General features: G+C 43.4%; 1 protein-coding gene across 5 annotated transcripts in view; it reads right to left on the bottom strand.

The window, feature by feature from the left end:
* RNF185 (ring finger protein 185) overlaps window positions 1-14,634 on the bottom strand; it is a 35,160-nt gene that overhangs the window by 4,089 nt on the left and 16,437 nt on the right. For 3 of the 5 annotated variants that reach the window (XM_027576441.1, XM_027576439.1, XM_027576440.1), the window contains exons 2-7: window positions 11,809-11,859; window positions 9,514-9,733; window positions 6,860-6,878; window positions 4,613-4,725; window positions 3,144-3,198; window positions 355-472 (exon numbers count right to left, since the gene is read on the bottom strand). In XM_027576441.1, coding sequence (XP_027432242.1) covers window positions 355-472; window positions 3,144-3,198; window positions 4,613-4,725; window positions 6,860-6,878; window positions 9,514-9,689 — 481 coding nt within the window. In that variant the 5' untranslated portion in view covers window positions 9,690-9,733; window positions 11,809-11,859. The remainder of the gene's footprint in view (window positions 1-354; window positions 473-3,143; window positions 3,199-4,612; window positions 4,726-6,859; window positions 6,879-9,513; window positions 9,734-11,808; window positions 11,860-14,634) is intronic. The other 2 variants (XM_027576438.1, XM_027576437.1) reach the window with 1 other exon arrangement.

Below are 14,634 nucleotides of genomic sequence, written 5' to 3'. Positions count from 1 at the left end.
AGGCTTTTCTTCAGGTAGGTATCCTGAGTATCATTTTATTCTTTTTCATTTTATAGGCATAGAGTAGGTCTTGGAAACATGCTGAGCATTTTCTAATTTGTAAAACGGAGCTAAATGCACACCCATCCCACAGGCTTGTGGTGAGGATCCCCTGCATTTGTGATGACAAGCACTTTGAACATGCCTAATATTTAGTAAGTGGGCAATATACATTATCATGACTACCAGTAATCTGAAAAGAATTCACATTTTTGAAAAGGCTGATTGACCAAGCAGTGACAGTTATCTGTAATCTGCATACTAATAAATTCCAAGGAGACTTCAAACAGAATTACCAAGAAAGTAGGGTCTTACCTGGAGGAGGCCGCCCATCATTTATGTTAAATGCTGTGGCAAATATCCCAAAAGGAAATGCCCCAATTCCAAAAGACATCTGGAAACCACCATCTCCAAATCCAAATCCTTGAAATCCCTGTGTGGAAGAAACGCAATTCAGAAGAACAAGAAGCATGTTTTTCCTGCACCTGTCAAACATATCACCTGCAGGTGGCACCTGCCTCTCCTCCCTACCCTCTGCCACCTGTTTCCAAAGGGGAACATTTTTTCCTCCCATTTAGACTGCAAGGCCTGGTGGCCCCTCTGCCCTTCTGGCCTGCAAGGGGTTCTAGCCAAGGAGTTGTGAATGCCAGAAAGGACTGGCTCTGGCCCAAAGTAAAACAATCTGCTGATGCAAGTCAGGCTTCTTAAAGCACCAGGTTTTTCCCCAGAATTCCACCCTACATGCTTTTCTACATGCTTTGTAACAGCAAAATTGGCAACCACCCCTACACCTAATTACAAGGGAACATTGGAACAAGCTGCACATTATTGCTAATAGCAAAAAACTGGAACCCTAATTAACCAACAATGGAGGTCATGATCAATATCGTGATACACACTCTCTAAAGACCATCATGCTGACTAGGCAGCAACACAGAAAAACTCCTGTGACCAAGCTACCAGACAAAACTGAACACTATGTTCACAAGTACATGCCAACATGCAGGTATGGAAATAAGATATAAATAGATATGTATTTTCCCTCAAAGTTTTAATATTTTTACAAAGAATTTAAAAAACATAAAACACTAACTTTTTTCTGATTATTTTTGTATATATACTTGTTATAAGAAACTTACACATTAGAGGAATAATTGACATAGAAAGTCAGAGGTCTCCTTATTCACCATTTCATGGCCATGCTCTCCCCAATAACCACTATCAGCAGTTTGGTGTATCATCCCCATAACATGTTCTATACTGTGTCATCTTTCATATGAAAAGACTTAGTAGGAATTTTAACACTGTGAATAAGTAACCCATTTTCTATCTTGACCAAAGTTGCACAGAGTAGAAGGGTAGAGTTTAGATTAGAAACTAGGTCAATATGATCTGAAGACCCATGCTTTTAATTATTGTGCACATCTTACAAAAATTTTCTCTCCTCCCCCACATCCCTAGGTAGATCTTTAGAACAAATGATTAAAAAATAAGAAGAAAATGTACTGGGTCAACTGCTCTCCACAAAGAGCTGATTGGCCTTCACTTGTGAGTCTTTTGTAAGTCATGGAAGTGGCTGTTCCCTATCCCATACCAAGCAGCCTGGCATCCAGCTCCAAATGTCTTCCTAGGTGGCACTACCTTTAAAGCCCAACAGCAGATATAACAAGAGGACAAGCCTACAGAGAAGAAAAACCACCAGTTTTCCATCTTCTCAGCGCAGAGATGCCTCCTACTCAAACCCAGCATGGTTGAGTTTGAGGGCTCCTGGGACCGAAGCTGCCTTACCCAGGAAGGTGCAACTGTTTCATCAGGAACTACCACTTCATTGAGTGCAATCCCAACGATGGACCCTCTGGACTCCCTTTTAGCAACCTCTACACAATTCCACAAGTCCTCACATTTGCTGGGTTTATGTTCCTGGGGCAATGGAGGCAAAAAGCATCGCTGGTGGCTGCAGGTACTTGTATGTGCTAGAGCTACACACAACAGTCATTGAGGCCAGGGCCTCTGGCTTCCTGAGGTTAGGAGCCGATGCTCTCTGTTGAGAAACAGAGCCTGAGAAAGTTCAAGTGATGTCACCTGGTAGTCAAGGGGGGAGAGTTTAGATTAAAAACTAGGTCAATATAATCCAAAAACCCATGCTCTTAATTCTTGTGGGGAAATGAAAAACTCTTGTGACCAAATTATCAGAACAAACCTGAACACTATAGTCATAAGTATGCTCAGGACAATATGTAGAGATGTGGACAAGATACAGATAGGTATTTTCCCTCAAAATTTTTAATATTTTACTCTGGAGAAATGAAAATATACTCATTTGGGGATTCTGGTAGTGTGGATAAATATTTCGCTTTTACAATTTCTTCAGTATTTTAACGAGAAAATTTTAACACTAACATCTGATTTAAATGAGCAAATTTTTTGAGCTAGTGATTTTTCCTAAGAATTTATCCTAGTAAAATAACCATGAACCTGCTCAAAAATGTATCTATAAGTTCACCAGGGTATTTTTAAAATAAAAAAAAGAAAAGGACACAGTTAAATGTCCAACAAAGGATCAAATAATGTTAAGCTCATACAACTGAACACTAAACAGCCTTTAAATAAAATATTACTGGCATGTAAAATCTCAAGATATGTCATTAAAAGTCTCCCTCTCTCTGATACAAACTTCATAAGGGCAGGAATCTTTGCTATGTTCACTGATCTATCACCAGTGCCTAGAATAATGCCCAGCATACCGAAGGCAAATATAGAATGAATGAAATTTTTAAAAAGAGCTACAAAACAGGAGCCAAGTATTGTAAAAAAATAAACAAAAATATATGTATACACATCTATAAAATACATGCACATAAATAGATCTATAAAATTTATATATGTGTATACATAATTATAGAACAATAGAAAATAGACCAAAATATTTCCAGTAGTTATCTCTGGATGGTGTGATTATAAGTGATTTTCCCCCCTCTTTTCCTTTGTGTATTTCACAATTTTTCCTTTACTTTTATAATCAGGGAGAAAAAGTGTAGGGCCAAGATGGAAACTTTTAAAGCCATCAGCTCATTTCTAGAAGCTTCTCCTAGCATGTTCCTCACCCCTCTGTTCTCTGGCTCTGGCCTCTGTCCTTGAGGACGGGGAGGGGTCTTCTCTCTGAAACAGAAACACCATAAAATAAATAATTATAAAATGCTTTCAGCTATTGTGAGTGTGGTAGGAGCTCTTCACCAACAGGGTCAGGCCCACCTTGCCCAGCACATGAAGTTACACCAAATTAAACCAAATCCTAACCTTCATTCTACTTGCAACTGTAAAGAAAAGCAGGGAGAAAAATCTGCTTAGTCTAAGATGTTCGTCATGTTGCGCTACAGCCTACTCCTCTCACAGGAGCCTGGCCCAGACTGGTTATGAATGCTAGCCAGACACCTTCCCTGGACCTGTGTAATATAGGGGTCACCAATGTTAAAAAGCCCAAATCCAAACTGAACAGGAATGGCCTGTCAGCATAGAGGGCTGAGATTCAGGATCTCTCTGATCTGCCCCTATTAACTTCAGCTTTACCTCCCACTATCCCTTGGTAAGTACTCTACACTTAGCTTTTTGCCTCTGGGTCTTAGCCCCTTCTATCACTCATCCCCAAAATACTGGACTGAGGGCTTGTTAGCCATTACACACTGGCAGGACACTGCCAATACTAAGACTGTGATGGACCCTACTCTTGAGGTGTTTATTCTTTAAAAGGGCTACAACCAATCACAATACAGCATGGGAAGGGACTTCTTGAATAGCGGTATCAACTACATAGGGTGGAAGCAAGGGTGAGAGCAACTAATGTGGGGAAAAAGGGCCACTTCAAGGAGGAGGTAACTTCAGAGCTGCTCATTAAAGATGGACAGAAATTAGTGGAGGAAGAGGGTGTTGAGTAGGACTGTGGAGGGCAGAAGAGGCAGGGGGAAAACAAATACAAAGGCTCATGAATGTGAAAGGGTAAGTTCCTTTAAGAGAAGTCCAGGATGTCTGGATACAAGGTATGCTGGGGTGGGGTCAGAGAAGGTATGAGACACTGCTGGGAGAGTCTAGGGGTGTGTGAGCATGTGCATGTGTGAGACCACACCATGAAGGGCTCTCAGAACCTGTGTTTGTAGAATGACAGACGCATCCACACCTCAAACTCCACAAAGCCTCCCAGACCTCCTGTCCCCTCCTCCCTCTGTACTTTATATATCACTGCTGCGGCAACTCCCCTCCGTGCAGACTCTCCTGCTAGACATCCTGCTTCCCAAGCTGCTCCTTCATAGCACTTTGCGTACTTAAAATTGTGATATCTTGTGCACTGCCTAGCACATTGCCTGCTTGCTGGCAGACATTCGGTGGATATTCGTATTACAGCCTGGTGAGGAGCAACTTGGCTTCCCTCCCTTCCTGACCGACTCCCATCTGGATCCCAACTGCCTCAAAAATGAGGGTCTGTAAGCACTAAGTAAAAGGTGGAGTGAGAAGGTGCTGAATGGAAGTGCATTCATGTCCAAAGGGAGGAGTGGGTGTGAGAGGTGCCCCAAGGCCTCACCTGGGGTCCTGCTGCCCAGTGCTGCCCCTGCCATAGAGCGGGATGACCTTATCTCGGCTGATGCCGGCTTTGCAAACTGGACACACTTGTCTGTTAGGTCTGGTCTCCAACCACTGCAAACGGGAGAGAAAAATGTGTGAATGGTGCAAGCCCACTACAGAGCAGTCATAGCCAGCAGAAAAACATGGACCAAAGGCCTCAAATTGGAAACAGCAGCACCAGCAGGGAACACTTCAAGGAACCCAACTCTCTGATTCCTGTTCCTGGCACTCAATAAATATTTACTAGTGGTGAAATCAAAATTGCTTTTAAACACCTCATAATTAAACAGGATTCTTCATGCTTCATTACTTCTAGGGGCTCCCTGCAACACAGCAGGAAGGAACTGCAAGCCTGGAGCTATGCCAAGGGGTCTGACAGACCCAGCCTCAGTTTAGGTTGTGGGTGCTGGTATAATGAACTTTAAATCTCTGCCTTCCCCAACAGATCAACTGTATTACCCTGGCAGCCAAATTTTGCTTTCTGTGACTTCTCATTTTTACAGCATTTCCTCAACAACTTTGTATCCCAGACATCAGCATCTGGACATAACCTCACCATTTTCTGGTGATCTACTATGTGCTAAAAGATAGGTTTTGCTTATTACCTAAATTTGCTTAGTGTTTTTTATGTACTTTCATTGATTTTTGCATTCAACTGTTTTTTTCAATATTAAAAACACCAGAATTCTGTTTTGGGCTTCCCAAGCTCTTTCACTGGCTAAAAACATTCTGCTTAACTTTCCTCTAAAATAAAATAAAAATGGGGCACCTGGGTGGCTCAGTTGGTTAAGCGACTGCCTTCGGCTCAGGTCATGATCCTGGGGTCCCGGGATCGAGTCCCGCATCGGGCTCCCTGCTCAGCGGGGAGTCTGCTTCTCCCTCTAACCCTCTTCCCTCTCGTGCTCTCTCTCATTCTCTCTCTCTCTCTCAAATAAATAAAATCTTTAAAAAAATAAATAAAATAAAATAAAATAAAAATGATAAAAACATGTTATCTGCAGTGTCTTAGAATAATTTAATTCATATATATTTTCTCAACATTTATCTTAGAACATAAATTGCATCTTTAGACCAAATAATCTAGTTTATTATATAAATGTGAATCTAGGATTTCAGGGTCAAGGAGAAAGCAGCATTTGATGATTTTATATCCCACTTCCTTTATCCTACTGTTGAAAGCTTCAAACCTTAAGTTATGTGCTCTTTATAAATTTCCAGCAGATAAATCTATAAATTTACTAGGTCTTGCTAGAGTCAGAATGAATAGCCCTTAATGTAGTGGGAACCCCTCTCTTATTTCCCTTGCTTCTTTCTCTCACCTAGATTCTGAGGCTCTAGAGCTCTGGAACTTCTGTCCTCCCCCTACATTCCTAAGCCACCTACTAGTGTGGGGCTCTTTTGCCAACAACCGTGGAGACAGTCAGCTAGCTCACAGTGATTATTCACAGCCAGTTGTGGATGCCAGGCCCTGCTATCTCACTAAGCACGTGCCTGGGTCTTGGTGAATACTTAACTGACTGGTTTTCATAATAATCTAGGGGTGCCTGGGTGGCTCAGTTGGTTAAACGACTGCCTTCGGCTCAGGTCATGATCTCAGGGTCCTGGGATCGAACCCCACATCGGGCTCCCTGCTCGGCAGGAAGCCTGCTTCTCCCTCTCCCACACCTCCTGCTTGTGTTCCCTCTCTCGCTGTCTCTCTGTCAAATAAATAAAATCTTTAAAAAAATAATAATAATCTAAAGCTGGGAAAACAGACTTTTCCCCTCTCACAAAATCTCTCTGTTGAGACCAAAAAAATTACTCCCTTCCTAACATTTTCAAGACCTTTATGGGTACGGAGAACAGCTGATATGCTAGAAGGTTCTTTTTGTAAAGGCAGAATCTCAAAAGTAAAAACTTAACATACTATCAAATCCTATTCTACAAATGGGAATCTATGAGCCAGAGAGGTGGTGGCCTGCTAAGGCCACAAAGACCATCAGTAACAGAGTGAGGACCATCCCAGGTACTACATGGACCCCTTATTTTCAGCAAGTACCTGTCAGTGGGCAGGTGTATAAAGAGGGTTGGGGGAGAGGGTGGTAAAACAAGCAAATGAGCCCACAAACAGGGGAGATTGCAGCTTCTGACAGTAGTCTCCCGAGACTAGGGGTGTCTTGTGCAACCAGAGCTGATGAAAGACAAAGTAAAATAAAACGCATCTTACCTGATGTAAACACGGCCAACTGCCAGAGTCCCCAGGGCAACCAGTCATCAAGGAGAAAGAGAATGGGGGTAAAGGAAGAAAAGTACTTTCATTAGCAGAACACCGAGGGTGGGAGCAGAAAAATGGGAACACAGGGTGGAACTCTAGAGCCCTGCAACCCCACTGTCTGCGGGGAATCACTAGTATCAGAAATTAGAAAAGACTGGGCTAAAATCACAGGAAAAATTAGGCAATAGAGATAAGACCCCAGTCTCTACCCCTGGGATCTTACTTGTAAAGGACCCCCAGGTCCCAAACCCAGCTTCTCTACAAGTCAAGCTTTGAAGGATTGTGGCCTCTGAGGAATCCAATATAGGCTAAAGACCTTCTGTGCAGAAAAATTCATGGGGGCATTCTCATACACACATGCACACACACATACACATACTATTTCAGACTCCATTTCAGTGGGTTCATAACCTCCTAAGGCTCACAATGTGTGACTCTATATCTGGTTTAAGAAAAATCTTCAGGCTGTCCTCAATCTTGAATGCTCTGCCGGCAGGAAGTAGTTTAAAAGGTCAAGTTTAGTATAAAAAAACATCTTTAAGTAATGAAAAGGATGGAGATGCTGCTCAGCAGAAAGGGCTACCTTCACAGCTTAACGAAGTTGTACTACAGTGAATTGCTGCTCAGTCCCTCATTTTTCAAATAAGGAAACCAAACTCAGAAACAAGAAACAACTAGCCTGTGGCACCAGGACTAAAAAGTAAGTTTCCTGACGTCCAGTTTTTTGTCCCTTCTATCACCCAGCATTGGGTGCAAAAAATGACATTTAGAGAACTGAAGGAAAAGTTACTCTAACTCCAAATTTTCCACTTTTACTCTCTTGATTTATTCATCCAACTAACAGATATCCACTGCACACCTCCTGTGTGCCAGGACAGTGGAAAATGTGGACATGGTTTCTGTCCCTCATAAAACATGACTCCTCTAGCTGAGTAAAATTTGTTGGACTCAGAGGCTAATCCCTTTCTCAGTTCCTGAACCACAGTTTAGCCCCACCATCCAGACATGCAATCTCCCTGGATAACAGACCCACCTGGCATTTGACTCCTACATTAACCTTGCAGTGTCATTCCAAACTGAACCCAACATACACCAAATCACAGATCTCCACTGGTAACCTCCCTTGAAGGCTGTGGGGGGAGAAGTGGAGGTGACTTCCTTTAGGAGAAGTTCAAAATTATAACAAAGATGGTGACCACTTCAATTTATTAAGCAACTATTGTGTGCCAGGCCATGGTTGACTAGCTTTTCATTTGTTAATGTCACTGGAGGGTCATATTAACCTATGACGAAGTGTAATTATCTCCCTTTTACAGATGAGGAAACTCAGGTACAGAGAAGCTTGCAGATTTGTCCAGGGACAAACCACTCTGATAGGAAGCATCTGTTTCATTTTAGAGTCTGTGTTTTTATTAATGGTACCTTGATTTATTCTTAATTTTGTCACTTGTTTCAAGTCCTGGTTTTATAATGCCCCAGAGAATCTCCAATTTTTAGAAAACAACAGTTTCTGCGTAAAACTTAATGATTAGGGCAAGAGCTGCCAGAAAAAAATCTGCCCAAACAAAATCTGCCCCATCCTATTTATTCAATAAATTTATCTCTTTATCTTAAACTCCCTTAAATACTACTTAAATGACCCCTTCTTCACACCAGTTCCCTGCTCAAAAATATTCCACAGATTTATGTGCTACTCAATCAAATTTGAGTTTGATAATCTGGCCCAACCCTCTCTTAACCAGTCTTGTTCCCTAACACTTCCGAGCCCCCCATCCAGGGCGCTATCTGAGGTTCACAGCAGTGTCAGGGTCTCAGTCTCATATCCAAGAGCGCATATGTCTATCCCCATAAAATGCCTGCCTTGGTGGGGGGGGCACATACTCTTTGCCTTATCTGCCATTCTTACCCCTCCACTTAGCCCAATTCACCCTTCAAGGTCCAGCTCAAAATCAAGGGAGAATAAAATCTCAACATTTACCCAGAACCTCAGATCCAGGAGGGACTTCTATAATGATGGAGGCCAGAATGAAACTAACCCTGCCACTTCATTTTGATATACATAAAATAGAACAACAATTATTAGGATCATTGCTAACACACAGTATTCCGTGTGTGCTATGTGCTCTTCTAAGCTTTTTATGTATTTTGAGTCATTTGATTGCTCACATACAACCCTGTAAAATGAGACAGAGTGTGTGTAAGCACCTTGCCCAAGGTCATCCAGTAGGGAGGTGGCAGAGTCAGAATTCAGAACAGGAAGTCCGGCTCCACTGTCCTTGCTCAACAGCGTACCACAGTATAACCACTGTACACACTGCCTCTTCATTCAGCCCAGCAAGTGGTACACAGCAACTGCTCACTAACTGGTGAGCATTTTCACTTTAGAGGTGGAGGTACAGAGTCCAGAGCGGGGACAGGATTTGCCCAAGGCCACTCAGCTCATCATCAGCAGAACTGGGACAAGAACGCAGGGCTCCTGCTTCTTGGACCTGATTGTATCATGAGACCCAAAGTGGGTGGGAAAACTCCTGTTCCAAAGCTGCCCGGGCCACAGGCTTTCTAAACCTGGCAGTGTGTCTTCTGGGGGTGGTGGCAGGGGTACTGACCAGAAGAGGTGGCCACACAGGCTGATGACGGCGTCCTTGGCTGTGTCCAGACAGATGTTGCACTCGAAGGTGCTGTCCTGCCCTCCACTCTCGCCAGCACCATTGCTGCTACCGCTGGGGCCCCCTGCACTGGAGTTCTCAGGGGATGCAGAGGTCGAGGGCCCCTTGCTCGCCATCCTTGGCTGTCAGACTCTGACTGAAGATTCTCCCCAGGAAAATCCTGAAAGGCAGAGAGCCCTTGATTGCCCATTTCTGCAGCCCTCTCTCCCCAGCTTCCATGGCAATATCCCCATCTTCTCTCAGCTCCAGAAGTTCAGATGATGACTGAACCCCCACACAGACTTTGCAGAGGCTGCAGAGGATGATACTCATGGGGCGCTACCCAGAAAACAATGACTCAAAAACTTTCATGAACACAGCCTAGAATGTACCACACAAAACACACTGCACAAATACAGAACATCCTCCATCCAGATGGCTCTCCAAAGGAACTGAGACCTTTTCTCATATGTCTTTACATTCTCCCAGGAGAACCAATCCAGGTATACGTGCTCAATAAAACTAAATGTTCACAGGCTGGCCTCTAACTGGACTGCCTCTATATTGGCGGGTGAATCTGCTTAGACCAGAAGGCTTTTGTCACTGCTGTACATAGAAAACCAGTATTAGTTACCATGAGTGAAAGATAAATACAAATATATAATGACAGAAAAGCTGTTTATCCTCATACCGAAATCTGGCACATTCATATAATACTTTGGGCAAACCTGATCTGGTCCAATCTCTTCAGGAAACTGAAGCCCAAGACCTGTCCTCTAATTGACTAATGTGGAGCTGAGACCGGGACTCATGACATCCAGTCTGTAATCAAACCACTGTACCACCACAGATCAAGTTGGCCACCAAATGCTGGGAAAAACAAACCGTTGTTCAATATTGCCTCCAAATCAAAGAACCTGCCAGGAGCTGAACAAGAAAGAGGACAAGACCAACACCAAGGATACCCAGAAATTCTGGGTGCAGATTAAGAATCTGTGAAGAGCTTGGTCTGGCCACCCCCACCATCTTAGAAATTCCAAGCAGGAATGCTGGCTGGTTTATCATAGCCAGAGAACCAGCAGCTTCGATGCTGGCTTCAGTTGAGCCTACAGCTTGCTAGGTGTTTTGAGAACCTCCCTTCTCCTCTGTGGGCCACAGTTTTCTCATCTGTAAACTAAGGCACTGGACTACATGGTCTCCTAGTTGTCCCCTTCCAGCTCTGAGACTGTGAGGCTCCAGGTCATCTCATCCATTCTTTCCAAAGCAGGCGGCCCTACCATAAGTATGGGACTCACCACTGGAGCACCAAAAGACTGCTCTGATTCCAGCTTCCAAAGTTTGAAGACGTTAACGACCAAAAAGCCAGAAGTCTTCTCTGACCAAGAAGCCTTCCTACACGCCACCAACTTAGAACTCTGGACTCACAAGCATCCCTCACCATCACAGCAGCTCAGTGACTTGAGCAGGGAGAGAAGACCAGCTCACTGCCACTTTTTCACTCAGTTACATCATTTTACATAATGTCCCAGAAGGGCAGCTGGCTGCTGGCAGCACCAGTGCCTTACTGGCCTCAGCTCCAAGACTTTCCCCCTGACCCAGTGCTTCTTCCTCTCCACATGCAACTGTTCTCTTCTTCTTAGGATGCAGCCTGCTTCTGAGGGCCATGTTATGGCCCTCAAATGTCATTCCAGCTCAAGTACCTGACCTATGTGAGTTTCCTTAGAATATGTTTATCTTTTAAAATTAAGGACTGTGTGGGCACCTGGGTGGCTCAGTTAAGCATCTGCCTTCAGCTCAGGTCATGATCCCAGGGTCCTGGATCAAGTCCTACATCAGGCTCTCTGCTCCGTGGGGAGTCTACTTCTCCTTCTACCTTTCCCGGCTGCTCGTAATCTCTCTCACTCTCTCTCAAATAAATAAAATCTTTAACATTAGGGACCGTGTGTACAGACGTGGAAAGACAATCATAAAGTCAGGTTAACCGATCAATCTTAATGATAGTCTCCTGATGTGATGCAATAGGAAGTACACATCACCAACAATGAAGCACTCTTAAAACATAGACTCTAATCATGTCTCCAAAATAAATTACCCATTTACAGAAAATATGGGGCACAGAAGCACATGTTTAACAACTCCAGGAGGCAATCAGCAAATCCAGAATGTGGGATCTTTTACAGGACAAATAATCCAAGTTCTTAAAAAATAAATAGCATAAGTGGGACATGGAGTTCTAAATTGAGACTTGAGACATACCAACCACTGAAAGTGTGTGGATCTCACTGGAACCAGGTTCAAACAAACCACCTGTAAAAAGACACTTGTGAGATGACTGTCAAAAATTAGATTTAGCCTAGGTATTAATTGATATTGAGGAATTATTGTTAATTTTATTGAGTATAATGGTATTGCATAATTTAAAAAATACTCATCTGCTAGAAATACTTATTTTTTAAAAGATTTTATTTGAGAGAGAGAGAGCATGAGCAGAGGGAAGAGGCAGAGGGAGAGGGAGAAGCAGGCTCCCTACTGAGCAGGGCTGGATCCCAGGACCCCAGGATCATGATCTGAGCCTAATGCAGACACTTAACCAACTGAGCCACCAGGTGCCCCTAGAAATATATACTTAAATATTTATGAAGAAATGATGCTTGGGATTTGCTTTAAAAACTCCAGGGGGAGAAGTGAAAATGGAGAGAAAAGACTAACAACAGGGAAGGTGATGGTTGCTGGAGCTGGATGATGAATGAGGGTTTATTCCATTAGCTTATTTTTGTGTGTGCTTGTACATTTCCATAATAAAAGGAATTTTTAAAAAGGTTAGGTTGCAGAAGAGTATGTGCCTGAACTTATTTGGGTAAAAACAAAATGTATAAAAGAATACACATATACATACACACACACAAAGAAAATGTCTAGAAGTCACACACTAAACTATCAACAATTATTTCTGGGATTAGGGGCTGTGGAACTTCGAATTTTATACTCTTATCCTGTTTTAATGTTTTATGATAGGCAGGTATTACTTTTACAATAACGTTTAAAAAAACTGTAAAATGTATGTATAATACTACATTTATTAAATAATGAAATATAAATATTAGAAAATGTCTTTTAAAATGTGGAAAAACATACCAAACTGTTAATGATGACTATCTGTATTGGTGGGGACTTAGAGGTGGTGACATATTTTCTAAGTCCGCCCCATTTACAAAACTGACATTTTTACATGTATTAATTTTGAAATCAGACAAAAGAGTAATAGTACATCTAAAAACAAAAAACAAACAAACAAAAAAACCCTTCTGGGGCATCTGGGTGGCTCAGTCAGTTAAGCATCTGCCTTCAGCTCAGGTCATGATCCCAGGGTCCTGGAATGGAGCCCCAGGTCTCAACGGGCTCTCTGCTCAGCAGGGAGTCTGCTTCTCCCTCTCCCTCTGCTCCTCCCCCTTCTCATGCGCATGCGCACCCGTGTGCACACTCTTTCTCTCAATAAAATCTTAAATAAAATAAAATAGGTAAAAAAACTTCCCAGCGTTCCAGTTTTCCCCAATCCTGAAAAACTCGGAGTTCAAGTCCTGACTCCACCACTCTGAGTAGATACCTTGATGGCTACAATCTTTTTTTTTTTTTTTTTTTACAATCTCTTTTTTCACCTGAAAAGTAACAGTGTCGTGCCTTCTACAGGACTGCAAAGGTGGCCCTATGAGGTAATACAGTGACCCAGAAGGTCCAACAAGGTGAGGGGTCGCTGCTACTGGGGAGACATACATAGACACCCCTTATCCTGGTTCATTACCCTCTCTTCTCCCTGGACCCAACAAGGCTCTGCATGGCTCATACTCCTAAGGGAAGGAAGGCTTAAGGGGACAGTCAGGATCAAGGCAGGTGTTAGGGTGGGAATGGTCAGAGGACAGTAACAGAACAGCTCAGTTTGCAGACAGCAGCAGGCTTACAGCAGGTTAGGCACTGGGACAGGCCTGCACATCCCAATTCCAAGCAGACCATGTAACTCTCATTCTAATTCTTGGCAGACTGACCACGTGGTCCCTACTCAGGCTCTAAAGCCTCCCCCTAGTAGGCACTCAAATATTTGCTGAGTGAATGGGTGTGGGCATGTATGACTGGTTTTGGTCAACAGGCCAACTGCTCACAAACCTCTCTGCAACACATCCTGCGCCCCAGAACCACGCAGCTATCCCTGAAGCCTTCTCTCCTCACCTTCTCCCTACCCTCATGTACAGGAACCTCACCACAGCGAGGCAGCATTGCAGAGATGAGCATCATTCCCTGGGGACTGTCTACTGAACACCTGCAGAAGAAGAGAATGTGGCTACAGCCTCCTGGGCCCAGCAGGAGTGGGACAATGGTCAGAGGACAGAGGGCCCTGGTTGGCTCAGGAAGTGGACAAAATAAAAGGGAAGCAGGCCCTGAGCATGCCTGAGCTGCCATCCTACTAAATCTTTCTCCTGGTCCTGGTAGGGACTATGAACTTCAACCCGACCACACAGCAGTCTTGTTGTAGCTGGTTCTGAGCCCCTGTCCCTACTCTGACAATTCTTCACTCCTGATCTGAATCTACTTTCTGCTTTTCAAGCACATTCACATCTATTACCACTTTGATCCTCACTCCACTTTACAGATGAGGATACAGGCCAGGGAGGTTAGAGGACCTACCCAAGGCCAGGCAATCATACAGCACCAAATTCAGACTTTCCAACACAACACTGGCACTCTTTTCACTCTTACATATTACCCTTTAACATGTAGCTTTACAAAATTAAATACCTGGTCTTTTTTCCCCTCAAGTTTATTGTACAATGCTGTAACTTTTGTGTTCTTTGAAGTGAACGTGAAGCATGCATTTATGCTTTCAATCAACAGATCTCTAGTACCAACTACATTTAAGGCTTGGGGCTACCAGCTGTGCGTGTGGAGAGAAGTCTCAAAGAGCATGGCCAAGTTGAGGCTCTGGAATCTGGAATAGGAGCTAAGGAAGACACATGGGTAATTACAAGAATTCTTAACAAGGGGCTCCATCAAACTTGCCTGTTTTTCCTAAACAAGGCACCCTCCCAGAAA

This window comes from Zalophus californianus, chromosome 14, assembly GCF_009762305.2.
Source record: "Zalophus californianus isolate mZalCal1 chromosome 14, mZalCal1.pri.v2, whole genome shotgun sequence".
Lineage (NCBI taxonomy): Eukaryota > Metazoa > Chordata > Mammalia > Carnivora > Otariidae > Zalophus > Zalophus californianus.
This window is presented reverse-complemented; position numbering and strand designations above follow the sequence as displayed.